This window comes from Rhagoletis zephyria, unplaced genomic scaffold (assembly GCF_001687245.7).
Source record: "Rhagoletis zephyria isolate East Lansing unplaced genomic scaffold, Rhagoletis_zephyria_1.1 Rzeph_scaffold_00917, whole genome shotgun sequence".
NCBI lineage: Eukaryota > Metazoa > Arthropoda > Insecta > Diptera > Tephritidae > Rhagoletis > Rhagoletis zephyria.
In genome coordinates, this window is record NW_016158001.1 from 68,793 (window position 1) to 83,124 (window position 14,332).

At 35.4% G+C, this 14,332-nt stretch overlaps 1 protein-coding gene across 1 annotated transcript in view; it reads left to right on the forward strand.

Annotated features, from left to right (window-relative positions):
- The window catches only part of LOC108362053 (probable cytochrome P450 313a4), a gene marked incomplete at its 5' end in the record, with an annotated part of 98,397 nt that overhangs the window by 68,072 nt on the left and 15,993 nt on the right, over nt 1-14,332 (forward strand). Inside the window, one exon of the mRNA XM_017614884.1 lies at nt 7,380-7,803. Within this exon, the coding sequence (XP_017470373.1) occupies nt 7,380-7,803 (424 nt within the window). The remainder of the gene's footprint in view (nt 1-7,379; nt 7,804-14,332) is intronic.

Here is a 14,332-nt window from a genome sequence, read left to right on the forward strand (position 1 = left end):
TCTATTTCTTTTAAAAAGTTAAATAGCGTAGTTATATTACTTACATTTATATCTTTTAATAGTGAGGATGGTAAGGTGGTACCAAAATTGGAGGTGCGTTTTGAGGATAATGGGGAACATGAGTCTAGGATGTGTGTTACATTGAGATGGTCCCCGCAAAGCGGACATACAGGAGAAGGGTCGCCAAGGAGGAGATGTTGATGGGTTAGTTTGGTATGGCCTATCCTGAGACGCGTGAAAACACTTGTTAGTAATCTGGAAACTGAGGAAGGGAAAAGAGATTTCTTGCACTGGGGATTATATTGCATGTATGGATGATTGAATTGGGACCAGGAATTAAGTTTTAGAGTGTATATATGGCTTTGAATGTATTTAACGAGGTCCTTTCTGGAAGGAGAGTCAAATGATATGGTGGGGGTAAGATACATATTTTTGGCTGCTAAATCTGCGTGTTCATTGCCTTTGATACCTACGTGACTGGGAATCCAGACGATTTTTATTTTATCAGCGTGTTTAATTAGCTGGTCTCGGATTTGACTAGCTATTTGGTTGTCGTTGTATATATTTTTTATACTTTCGATAACGGAAAAGCTGTCCGAAAAAATTGCAAACTTCCCTTTTTTGATTACTGCGTAATCGATTGCCTTCAGTATTGCGACGGCTTCCGCAGTATAGATGGAGGCATATAGAGGCAGAGATCCGCCATATATAAGGTCTCCGTTTTCTTTCACAACGGCGAAAGCGGTATTGTGTTCGGATTTGGATCCGTCAGTAAAAATCGGGCACCAGTCAAATAGGTCTTCACTGTTTATTATCTGGTTGAAAAGTTGAGTGAATGTGGTTTTGCATGTGGTGCTTTTAGGAAAATTATGCAATTGTATATTTAAGGATGAGGGTGATAATATCCAAGGTGCGTGTCGACTCACTTTTTTGCAACTAGATGGTATTTTTATCCCCAAGTCTTTACAGTAGGCGATGCAATGGCGTAAGGTGGATACGATTGAGTGTCTGCGTTTATTTCGGGAAGCGCTACGAAAAGTGTCAAACAGGAGTTTGTTGGTCGTATTCATTAATTTGGGGATAAGTTTGTATGTGGTTTCTTGGCATCTATCAATAATTGATGGAAGACCGGCCTCGGCTAGCACACATTTTGTGGGGGAAGTAGGAAAGCCTTTAATGCTGCACCGCACTGATGTATGGTATGGTTTGTTGAGGAGAGCTAGATGGGACTTGGCGAACCTACCGTATATTTGGAGTCCGTAGTCAATTTTGGATAGAACTAGAGATTGTGTCAGGTTAACAAGCGTGTTAGTGTGGATGCGGAGACGACAAGTACTTTATTATGTTCAAACGTGGGATTAGTTTTTTTCTGAGTTCAGTGCATTGGTATTTGAATGTGTATTTGTTGTCAAAGATTATACCTAACAGCTTTAATGTACTTACATTTTCTATATTGTTATTGGCTGTGTTTACTTGTATCGGAGAACAGTGATGTTTACGGCATATATGGAGTATTTTGCATTTGTTGACGGATAGGATAGCTCCAGAAGAAATACCCCAAGAACGTATGTATTCAAGTAAGTTGGAAAATACGTCTTGTACTTTCTTTGTGTCTTTCTCTTTAGTATAAAATACTGCATCGTCAGCGTAGACATTAAGATGTAGGCCGCGGTATTTGGAGATCATTACGTTGAGTTTTTGAAAGGCTGTTATGAGTAGGACGACCGAGAGGGGGGAGCCTTGGGGGATACCATTGGCAAGTGGAAAAGTTTCCGAGTAGGTGCCATTGACTTTGGCTTGGAAACTACGTATGGAGAGAAATGACTTAATTAAGTTGTACATTCTGCTGCCTATTTCCCATGAAGCGAGTTGTTCTAGAACTACGTGGGCCCCTACGCGCTCAAAATCTTTTTCGAAGTCCGTAGATAGCACGGATACATGGTTTTCTGTTGATATAGCATCACATATAAAATGCTGGAGAAGAAGTAGAGCATCAAGGGTGCTGTGATTCTTTTTGAATGCAACTTGGTTGTGGCTTATCAAGTGGTTTTTGGTTAAGAACCACATTAAGCGTTTTGTGAGCATTTTCTCGAGGATTTTACTTAAACAGGACAACAGGGAGATCGGCCGGTAACTGTTAATATTATCTATAGCTTGGTTAGGTTTTGGGATCGGAAGGAGGGTGGCGGAAAGCCAGGTGTGGGGATATGTGCCGCTTTCAAGGATTTTGTTGTATAAGACTAATAAAATATTTTTGCACCGGTTTGGGAGATGTCGCAGCATGGGATAGGATATACGATCTTTGCCGGGGGTTTTCCCTTTAGAATGTTGGAGGGCATGTTCCAGCTCTATATAGCTGAATTCCTTTTCTAAGTATGGTGCATCAGTTGCCACTTTGGATGGGTTGTAAGATTGGGAGAGTATTGTGCTTTTTCTATTGATGTACTCTGTATGGAAGTTGGAGTCATGAGCGTAATTCGACCAGGTTTCGCCGAAAATGTTGGCTATTTCTAAGGGTGAGGAAAATAGCTGATTGGAAAGCTGAATAACTTTAATGGGAGTAGGAGGGATTCCGGTAAGGGCTTTGATTTTCGACCAGATTTTTTTGGGTGAGTAGGAGGGGTTGATGTCTTCAGTAAATTTTCCGATAGATTCTGCTTTCGCTGCCTTGACACTTTTTTTAAAAATTGCATTGTCCTTTTTGTAGGCAATTAAATTGGGGACTGAGGGAGATGATTTATAAATATGCCACAGCTTTTGTTTTTCTGCTCTTAGGGTACTAAGATTTTTATTCCACCATGCCGCGTAGATTTTTAAAGGAGTTGTTTTGCTTTGTGGAATGGCCACATTGGCCGCGGACCTGATTGCTTTTGTGATGTTGGCCGCAAGTTGATGAACATTGGAGGTGTTCCAGTTTTTAAAGTTTTTTTCACAAGTGGTTTGATACATATCCCAGTTGGCAGCGTCGGTATTAAAATTCGGGGACTTGGTGAGATGACAAGGATTTAGCTTGGTTTGAATGACCGAAAGTAAGGGAAAATGATCACTACCGTACAGACTACTTAGCGTTCTCCAGCTACATTTGGGGCTTAACTGTGCAGATGCCAGCGTTAAATCAATGTTTATGAATGTGTTGTGGGTTGAAAAATGAGTGGGAGAGCCGTCATTCAAAATAATTAGTTTTCAGCGAAAATTACATTTTCAACTATGGTACCTCGTTTGTTGGACTTTTCAGAGCCCCACAGAGGGCTCCAAGCATTAAAATCTCCTAGTAGGAAGGGTGGACTTACTGAACGGGAGAGTAGAGAGCAGATATCTGCCTCACAGAAAGTTTGGGATGGTGGGATGTACTTACGTGTTAATGATAGTAATTTGAAATGTAAGCTTTATTTCAATGGATATTGATTGGATGGTCGATGATAGAAATACTATTCGGTGGGGAATGTTACGTTTGATAAAGATTGCGACGCCCTGTTTGGGGTTTTTGTTATTAACACAGTTGTGAAAATACCCCACATAGGCTTTTGGGATAATAATATTCTTAGTATTATACGGGATATGAGTTTCCTGAAGGCATATTACATTAGGATGGGTATCTCTGATTAGTAAATCAAGTTCATTGTAGTTATTGAGATAGCCTTTGATGTTCCACTGAATGATTGTGAAGGCCATGTTGTATGTTTGTTTAAATATAAACCGGGTTTTATGAAATAGGTGCAAGTTAAGAATAAATGTAAATGTAGATGTAGATGTAAACGAGAATATAAATGTAAATGTAAGTATAGGTATATAACTATAAAGGTTAGATAATCTGTGTATAAATATATATATATATAAATATAATTACGTATGTAGGTGCAAAATTAATGTTAGAGAGCGTTGAATGTTATTGTTAGTGTGTGTTGTATGTATATAAACAGATGATTTAGATTTGAGTGGTTTTGTTGGGGGCTGTTTTGGATTTGATGTATTCTTTTAATGCTGTTGTTGTTGCAGATGATAAGACGTTATTGTTGATGGGATGTGGTGAGTGCGTTTTGTAGTTTTCGTCTTTTGCTCGCTGGTGAGTTATTTCGAATTCCATTGTGTCTGTTGTTTGTTTACGGTCTGTGCCAATTGATAGAAAAGTTCTCTGGATAGTAAATTTTTGACAGCTATGAGGTGAAAAAAAATGTTTGATACGGCAGGGCTAGTGAAAAATTTGACAGCAAGCATTATCAAGAAGAAGNTAGTTGTCGTGGTTCATTGGATATGTTATTGCTACTGCTGTAGAGAGGTCTTGTAGGTCAGATGATTGCGGCTCATTGCTAGTTGACTGGATGCTGTGAGTTTTATTTTGCTTTAAGACTTTCTGCTCGACGAAACCGGTTTTAGGGGATTCGCTGAGAAGAGTAGTGTTGTTGGTAGATTGTTTTGGCTTTGGTGCAGATATGTTGTTTGTATGTGCAGAGTTTGTTTCAATTTCATTGTTAGGTTTTAGGGATGAGACGAAGGTTTGGGAGTTTGGTAAGATGGGATTCCGGGATTTGTATATTTTGTTTGCTTCTTTCATTGTACATTTTGTTTCAGTCTTTATTTTTAGTACTTCTTTTGCTTGCAAATATTTTGGGAATATATTTGATGAAGCAGCATGTTCACCTGCACAGTTAGCGCAAAAGGACCTGATGCATGGGTCGGGGATGTGGGGTGGTAGGTTGCATGTAGAGCAGGCTGGAAGATTTTTACAGAATTTTTGCATATGCCCTAATTTTTGGCACATCTTGCATCGCATGGGATTCGGGTAAAACGGGCGCACTTGCGTAGTTATCCAAGCTATATCAATTTTCTCTGGAAGAAAATAGCTGTCGAATGAGATTAGGACAACTCCTGTGGGTTTAGAAATTCCGTTTGTAGTACGTTGAAATTTGTAGATACTCGTAACATTGTAGTTTTTGAGTTCTTCGATGATCTCCCTTTCAGGGACGTTGTTCAAAAATGGAGCATAAACCGTGCCTTTAACGCTGTTTAGGTTGTCGTGATATTTGGTCGTGATTTCGCAAAGGCCAGGGAGAGATCGAGCGTCAATGAACTTTTTGGCTGATTGTCGGTTTTTGACGAGAAGTATCAGACCACCATCTGACTGCAGGCTTATTGAATTGATATCCTTACATAAGGCGAGTAATGATTTGTGAATTGCAAATATCGAGTAGTTGGAAAAAGATTTGTTTTCATCAGCTGGTTTTATAACTATAAATTTAGGATCATCCTTTTTAGTCACGGGGAGTTCGTGGAATTCTTCGCACAAATTTGATGTCTTTTTCCGTTTAGAACGGGGGCTGGGTGATAATAGAGCATATCTATTATCCCCAAAATTGAAGGCCCCTGGGGCCATTGTCAATTAGATCACACACAAGAGCTAAGTAACTTGTCTTAATTGTCACAAAGTAATAAATAATAATCGCGTGTACACTGCACACGAACGAATAGGGCGAAAAAGAAATTGCAATCAACAAGCGTAGCACAACCGTATCGCAAGAGGGCTAGTCGGAGACTGACAAGCAAATTTTTTTCCGGCTTTTGCAAATTGAATAAGTTCTCTGTAAGATGGTTGTTAAAAAAAATACGTGAACATAAATATATGGTATATGGGCTATGGAAAAAGGGATATTTCCAGCAGTAAACGTTTTAGTGTGGGCAACAATGATATATTTTAAATAAGTCAGATCGGAATATGCGCTCTCTGGGAAGAGAATACCTGTAATTATGGCACCATGGTTTCAAATCCATTTATTTATTATTTATTTCATAGTAGGAGAGCTTCTCAAACAATATATAAGCAATTTTTTCGATTCAAGTTGTTAAAAAGTAATGAATATCTACTCCCGGGACTAATCCCGGGATTGTGACAACGCCATGCCGAAAATGCCGGGATCGTACGTCAAAGAGAACATAGTCGTTTTAACAATATTTTTTGTTTTTTCTTCTTTAAATACCTGCATTGGTTTCTCTGTGTATTATGATTCTTTTGGACCAATCTTAAAATAAACTACTAGACACAAAATAAGAAAGTGTGCACTGTAATTCTTAACTTAAATTTTCATGATTTGCCTTTGAAGTTATATATTCCTTTCAATAATTTCAAATGGGGCTCTTTGGGGAATTTATTTTTAGCAAAAATTTAAAGAACAGTAATTTTGTTTACTCGTCGGGCAACCTTTTATTCGTAGGGATATACATTGGATCCTTGGCTAAAATTTTATGTGGTAAAACTGTCCCTTCTTTGCTATTTAAAGTCAAAGAGTAAGCTCCTTCAATAGGGATTTCCAGCAGAAATGATCAACGTCTGACTATAAAGAGAACCGATGCTCAAATAATTAAAAAACTATAGGTCTGACCTTTGATAAGATAAGAATTAGGTAACGGGCTGCTTTTTTTAAAAATAACTGTATTCTGATCCGATTCGGCTGACAGCCACTACTTTGAAAACAGAATTTTGTTCAAAATTTTCATTGCTGGAAAGTAATAATTTATTTTCCATATCCACCTATTTAGCTCGCTATAATGACAAATTGTTCAAACCAGTCGCAGAAGAAAGCATTAAAAATGACTTACAAAAACTAAAATCGAAAAACGCTGATGAAGTTACCCTGCACGAAATGTATCTAACTATAAGCTAACTTCAAGTTGATTAGGAAGGAGCTACAAGTCACTTATTATCTGTATTTTTTTTTCGACGAAAGCTAACTATATTTGTATGGCAATGGCCGCGAAATAGTCAAGGGTGGTTTACCTCTGCATTAGATGTAGTCAAGGGTGGTTACCTCTGCATTTGGTGTAACTAACTTGTAACTAACTATTTTTGGACATAAAATATCAGTAGGAAAAACAAAATATATTTTTTATTTTTTTATTTTTATTTATTTTATTACATTTCATATTTGTTACCATATTCTACTGTAGGTGGTTCCATATTCGAACTTCGTCAGACATAACTTCCAAATGATAATATGAAATTTCGATCTTCCTTTTATTTGTCCTCAATTCGAAAAAGTATTTGCGAAGTGCATGATATTTAAATAGAAACGCGTTTAAAGAAAACAATCTCGAGCTTTACTCCTGCAGTACTTGTCCACTTGTTTCAAGTTAACTTTTTGTAGCTAACTACAGGTTATATATTTTATAGAAATCCCGCAAAAAAGCAAACTACAAGTAGGTTATTTTTTATCAATTGATAATTTTTTTCTACAGGGTACAGATTCGCGGCTCAATATGGCTAAATTCAAAATGGCGGATAATTTTTTAAAACGTATAAACACACCACATACATATTACCTAGTTTCAACAATTTTAGTTAGTTTTATTTAAAAATACTAATAAAGTACACATATTTTTAATTTCAGTCATTTGAAACAGTGGCCACGGCCATATATTCGGTTTTGGTTATGTTAGCTATGCATCCGGATGTACAGGAAAATCTTTTTCGTGAAACCTATGCGCTATTTCCTCAAAAGAACATTGAAGTTACATATGATCACCTGAAACAGGCGCCTTACCTGGACATGGTAGTGGCCGAAACATTACGCCTTATGCCGTCCATACCAATTATCGGACGGCAAGCAATACGCAAAGCCAGATTAACGTCGGAGATAGATTTATCACCGAATATGCAAGTGATAGTGCCTATTTTTAGCTTGCATCGCTCTAAAACCTGGTGGGGGCAACAGGCTCATCTTTTCAATCCTAATAACTTCACGCCTGAAAATATTGCTAAACGGAATCCGTATGTATACATGCCGTTCTCGAAGGGCGCAAGAAATTGTATAGGTAAGTGTTGAAACCCCTCTAAATAAATTGTAGTTGTATTTCGACTGCTGAGTGGAAGAGCGCCCTATCTTAGCAGCCAGTTCGAAAACTCCCTATCTCAGACAACTTTTCAAGAACGCCCTATTTCAGAATTCGGTTTAAAAATGCCCTATCTCAGCTGCCGATTCAAACATATTTTCAAAATATTTTCAATTGAGGAAGGGTGTTTTTCAATAAAATTCTAAAATAGGGAGTTCTTCAAACAAATTCTGAAGTAGGGCGTTCTTCCGGTCAGCTGTCGATTTGTAAATATTAGTTTAAATTTGTTATGTATTTTTTGATAACGAGTTTGCTGGTAGAACGTCATAATGGAAAAAATGAGTGCGTGTAGTTGAGGTAACCACCTTTTCAGATGCTCAGAAACGAGATTGAAAAATAGAATTACAACCTCATTGAAATGGCTATATGTGCAATGCTTATGTTGGAATTTTTCGTAAAGCCGTCCATTCATGTGTATGGGCAAATTTTTAAATTTAAATTCTTGTGAAAGTTTTACGTCACTCGCAATGTGTGTGGCGTTTTTGGCGAGCATTTGCGCATTTCGTCTTTAATTTATCGTCGCATTTTACTTTGCACTGTAATTTTTTTACTTTTTAAAAGGAAAAATTGAAATTTGGCAAAAAAAAAGTGAAAAATATAAGGAGGTACAGATGTGAAAATCAAAAAGCATACGTGAGAAATTTTCTCAATCTCGTGGACTTGTCATTTCAATATTTTTTAATGTGTTCTCACTGATAGTCCTCTGCAATAACGACACAACTCAAAATTGTATAGTTTTCAGTGTGTTTTGTGTTTAGTAATTTAGCAATAATATGTCTTGGAAGGTAATTATTCCGGATTAGTTGCAGTCATTCTTCAGGGAAAGCTTTCAAATTATCAGATTTTACTAAAGATTTAGAAGATTGGACTGAAAAAATACGATATAAGTAACAACTCCCCAGTAGTTAAACGAAAATAACTCCACCGGTATTAGCGAACAACGTCATGATATCGATATTTCCTATAAGAAATGACTAAGTAACAGGGATGGAATTTAAAAATTTCAAAATGTGCCTAATGGCCTTCAAATGGCCGAAAAAAAGTTTAAAGTGCCACAAAATTAAAATATCTTTCTTTTAAGGTCTTTAAAGAACAATATATTTTTAAAAATAGTATTTTTCAAATACACTGAGGTAATATAATAATTATTAATTAACCAAACTATTACAGCAAATCACTTTGATGAAGGATTCCTTAGACATATGTATCAGGGAACTGCAATTATTCATGATTTTAAGTAATTGGTTGAATAACACAAGAAATTGTGTTAGTGGATATTATTCATTGAAAAATATTCACACATATGCACTAACACTATTTTACGTACGGGACACAAAGCGAGAGTATGTACAATGACTAAGTTCTCTGTAGGGATGGGTAAATTCGATATTCGAAGCTTCGATATTCGAATTTTAATCGAATTTTAGCTCCAAAATGGCAAACTTTTGAAATCGAACTTTGTGTTGCTAAAATTCGGATAAAATCGAATTTTTCCAGAAAAAATCGAATTTCATCTTTATTTCCAAAAAATCAACTCTTCAAATTTTTTCTTTCTGACTAAATTTGCCATCACTGTGTGTGGCACTCCATTTGTCTTAGGGATTCAAGGAAAAAATACATGTTTTTCGATCTGATGCATAAAAACAAAAAATCTGTGCCAAGAAGGAACTGTTATTCCAAATTCAATTTAAAGTTTTCTTTATAAAAAAAACTAGTTTCTTTGTTGATTTTTTATTTTAAATTTTTAGAGGCTTTTACGTTAGTAGCATGAAGCTTTTGCCTGAGAAGACACCTAGTAAGATTTTCCGGAGAATAATTTTTTTGAATATATCAATCCATAAACGATCTGCCAAATTTGCTTTTTGCGAGATTTCTTGAAGTAAGGGTCAAATATGACCGTTTTAGGCGGGAGATAATGGGTTAAAATGTTCTACGAAAATATTTCCCAAGAAATTTTAATAGATATGTCTTGACCTTTAATTTCGCTCAGACATTTATTTTAACTATTTTTTCGACTTTTATGAAAACCACTTAGGCCGAGATATGAAAACTTTAGTAGGCCATAAAATATAAAAAATACGAGCTAACTTTTGCAAATCCATCGAGCGTTTTACTACTGGATGGGTAGACATTCAGAAAATGTTAACAAAGTACGGGCTGGTTTCGGCTGTCGCAGAGTGTAATTTTAGATTAACTTTTTAAACAGGTGGCCACTCCCTTCAAGCTCCTCAAAAATATTTTAATTGTTGCATAGTATTTTAAGTACAACACTTCTTTAAATAAATTCGACTTTTCAAACAGGTGGCAACCCTCCCAAATGTGATTAAAAAAAGTTTATTCAAAACCATTTCGATTGATACCGATATTGGAGTAATTTATTTAACTTATTAAATATGTAATTTGATTTTGATTTTCTTACATATGGCAAAAAACTAAAACCATCTACATTTCCTTCCCCCTTATTGACACCTATCCCTTTTTGAAAATCGAACGAACGATACAGATTTTATGACTTGGTGTTAAATATTTAACGCAAACATCTGCGGAAGTGATTATTTGAATTTGATTTTCTAACCTGTTTCATAGAACTAAAACTATGTTGCAGACCCAAAGGACAAGCCTTTAGTGCGACTCCTAATTTTTTTAAATACAGATTTTATGACTTGGTGTTAAATATTTAACGCAAACATCTCCGAACTCGATTAAGAAGTTTCACTTCAAAAAAATTTTGCGAAATTCGAAAAAATTCGAATTAAATCGAATTTGCACCACCGAATTTCGAATCGAATAATCGAATGGTTGGGCAATGTTCGAAATTCGGAAAAAATCGAATTTCAACCCCCCACTACCCATCCCTAGTTCTCTGTTGACATGAATTGATGTAGTGCTCAGTTCTCTCATTGAGCCATTAAACAAATTTATTATACCGAAATGAGTCGCAGCACTAAGAAGCACTAATAGTTCAGTCGAATGATTTTAGTGAATTTATTGGTTTTCGTCGTTTATAGCAACAAAACATGTACGACGAGAAAGCGACAGCATGCGAAGGCACACTCTCACTTTTAGCTCACACTTGTTTATGGTGGCGCCCGCATGTCGCACAGTGTTGGGAAATGAAATTGTTCCTTCAGTACGAAATCTATCCAAAAACTGTACTGTTCGACAGTAAACTGCATCGATTTTAATTTGCTCATATATTTTCATAGTACATGCATACATAGATTCCCTTCAAGATTTGATGGTATTCATGGGAAAGTTTATGTAGGTACATTTTACACTTTGAACATAAATGTGTTAGACCAAGAGCTCATGACCAAAAAACTCATCATACTTCAGATCGATTGAAATTTTTTGTGAGCTTAGCTTGTTAATATATATGTAAATCGAGATCCGGGGGCTGGCTGCTGAACAGCGGTCTTGATTATGCGTTTTCAGTGACTAAAGATGTCAATAAAAACCGTTACTCAACATACTTCAGATGACTTGACATTTAGAAAGAATGTATAGAAAATGAATTCAAGGTTGCCAGCCAATTCTGATGGTCGTAGAGTACTGCCAGCCCATGTTGAAAGTGCATTGCTGCAACCATAACTTAACATACTTCTGATGGGCTGTCCTTATCACAGGACATTATTAATATTATAAATAGATGAAATGTCTACACCCAGCCCAATCTGATGTTCTTAAAGTATTGCCAGCCCATGTTGAAAGTGCATTGTTGCACCTTTAAGTCAACATACTTCAGATGGGCTGTCCTTTTCACAGGACATTGTTAATATTATAAATAGATGAAATGTCTACACCCAGCCCAATCTGATGTTCTTAAAGTATTGCCAGCCCATGTTGAAAGTGCATTGTTGCACCTTTAAGTCAACATACTTCAGATGGGCTGTCCTTTTCACAGGACATTGTTAATATTATAAATAGATGAAATGTCTACACCCAGCCCAATCTGATGTTCTTAAAGTATTGCCAGCCCATGTTGAAAGTGCATTGTTGCACCTTTAAGTCAACATACTTCAGATGGGCTGTCCTTTTCACAGGACATTGTTAATATTATAAATAGATGAAATATCTACAGCCAGCCCCTTCTGATGGTCACATCATATGAAAATTGTAAAAAAACGTAATTTTCAGGAGTGCGGGCGCGTCGCACAGTGTATGATTTTACCCATCTAGCTGCTTTTATTTCTGTAACTAGAAAACTATTGAAGATAGATTAATGAAATTTTGCACAAGGTACGTTACAAGATAGGCGAAGCTTTTTACAAAAAAATTGGTAATTTATAGTTACTGTCACGCCACCCTATTATATAACTGCAATTTTTAAAAATGCAAAAACTGAAATATTTAACTAACTACAAAGGCTAAAATGCCTATAATTGATATTTAGAATTTTCCTATAACAAGGAATTATAAACTGACAGAAATGGACTTAAAAATAAATATATATTTTTTTAATTATAGGTGTGGAAAATATCGATAAAAAAGTAAAGTTGGGTCAACAAAATTCCGTTATAAGTTCAATATTTCTTGCTCTATTTACAAAAATGGGATACCATTGGAACGGTAATGAATCAGGCTTTCTCTTTTAAAGCAAAAATACAAGAATTTGTCTCGGTCGAGATAAAATGCAAATGAATTACTCGAAGAAAATTAAATTCCCAGTAGGAAAAAAAACAAAATTTCATCAAAACCTGCACTTTCCAGCATGTATTGTTTAAAGTCTAAGAGGAGTGGCAAATAAACTGAGATACAAATTTTATCGAATAGTGGCGGATAACGAGTTTTCGGGTCTAATAAAAATAATATTTTGCTAAACATAAATTTAACTCAACATCGTTTTACTTTAACATGAAATACTGAGTCCTAGTTTACTAAAATCCCAAAAATGTATATTCATTAAAAATATCATACTTAAAAAAATAAGACCAAAATGATATTTTAGCAATTGTTGCATAAATCACATAACACTGACAAATTAAATATTGAGATTCAGTTTCAAATATGCAAGCTTAAATATTATTGCGCTCGGTAATTTTCCAAATAAACCCCGTCCCGCCATACACTTTGATTTAAATTTTTTAGTTGTTATTGTTTCGTCTTTATCAGGCATTTTTAAAAACATTCTTGGCGTTGTTTTGAAATTTGGCGACATAAAATAATGTAACTAATCTTTTCTAGAATATGGAAATGATACACTGTGCGTCGGGGAAAACGTATTTCGTTCATTTGCTGTCTTAACATAGTGTTGCTGAAATGAAAATAATAAAATGGGGCTTCTGCATATTTAAAAATTTAAATATATAATTACACTTGGTCGCGAAAATATGTTTGCTCCTAGGTTGAATGCTTATTTCGAGAGGATTTTAAGCTCATAAAAACTTTCGTCCCTGGCGAGTCCAAAAAATGGCCAAAATCAATTTTCTTCGTAACTCTTGTATTTATTACTAAATTCCAATGGTATCACACATTCCAGATCCTAGAATGACACATTAGCCTCCCAAGTTCAAATAACTCAATTTATACCCAATTAAATACAACTTTACTCTTTTTTAATTTAACCATTAAAATAAATAACCATAAAAATAAATAACGACACCGTTATATTTTAAATGAAACCGCTTGCGAATATCCAACACTTCCCGGCACTTTTGTGAAGTATTTACAGTAAAAGAAACCAGCACAAAAAAGCCTATGAAAACAATTCAATGAATTTCATCAATCATGTGCAGGTATGGGCAGAGACGAGCAATATCGCAATCTGGATGTTAATGTTGACCCAGTATTAACCCTCTGCTACTGACATGACCGAAATTCCTCTATTTTACTGACACCAATTTACAAAAATATATATGTTAGATATGTATATATTAATAAACTTGTTTCGATTTAAACTGGAAATTCTATCAATATTTTAAGTGATCATTAGTGAAACAGTCATATTAATAAACTATATCGCACCAGTGGCGTAGCTAGGCTTTCGCGAAAGGGGGGAGGGGATGAAAAAAACCTCAGCGATAGTTTAAAGGAGAGCCCCTCAATGGCTAGAGGCGTCGCCTGTGTAATTTTTCATACATACAGTAGTGGAAAATAAATAGTGACACGACATTTTAACAAATTTTTCCTACTTGTCTTATGTTTATTTAATATTTGTTATTAATCTTCTCAAAATTTCCAAAAATCAACGCGATTTTTTAGAAACTTCAAACTTGCACTTTATCCTACTAAAACTTAATGGGCTACAAATTTGATGAAAAAGTTGAAAATTTAGAAGCAATTTTGCAGAATTTTTATAATTTTTCCAGTTTGAAATATAAATTTGTCGCAAATTATTTTAAGTTTTGAAGCTAAACTACGTACTTATATTCATGGTCTCAAAAAAAAATAATATTTCATCATTTTCCATGGCTAGAAAAAAATATTGCACATGATTTAAAAGCAAATTTTG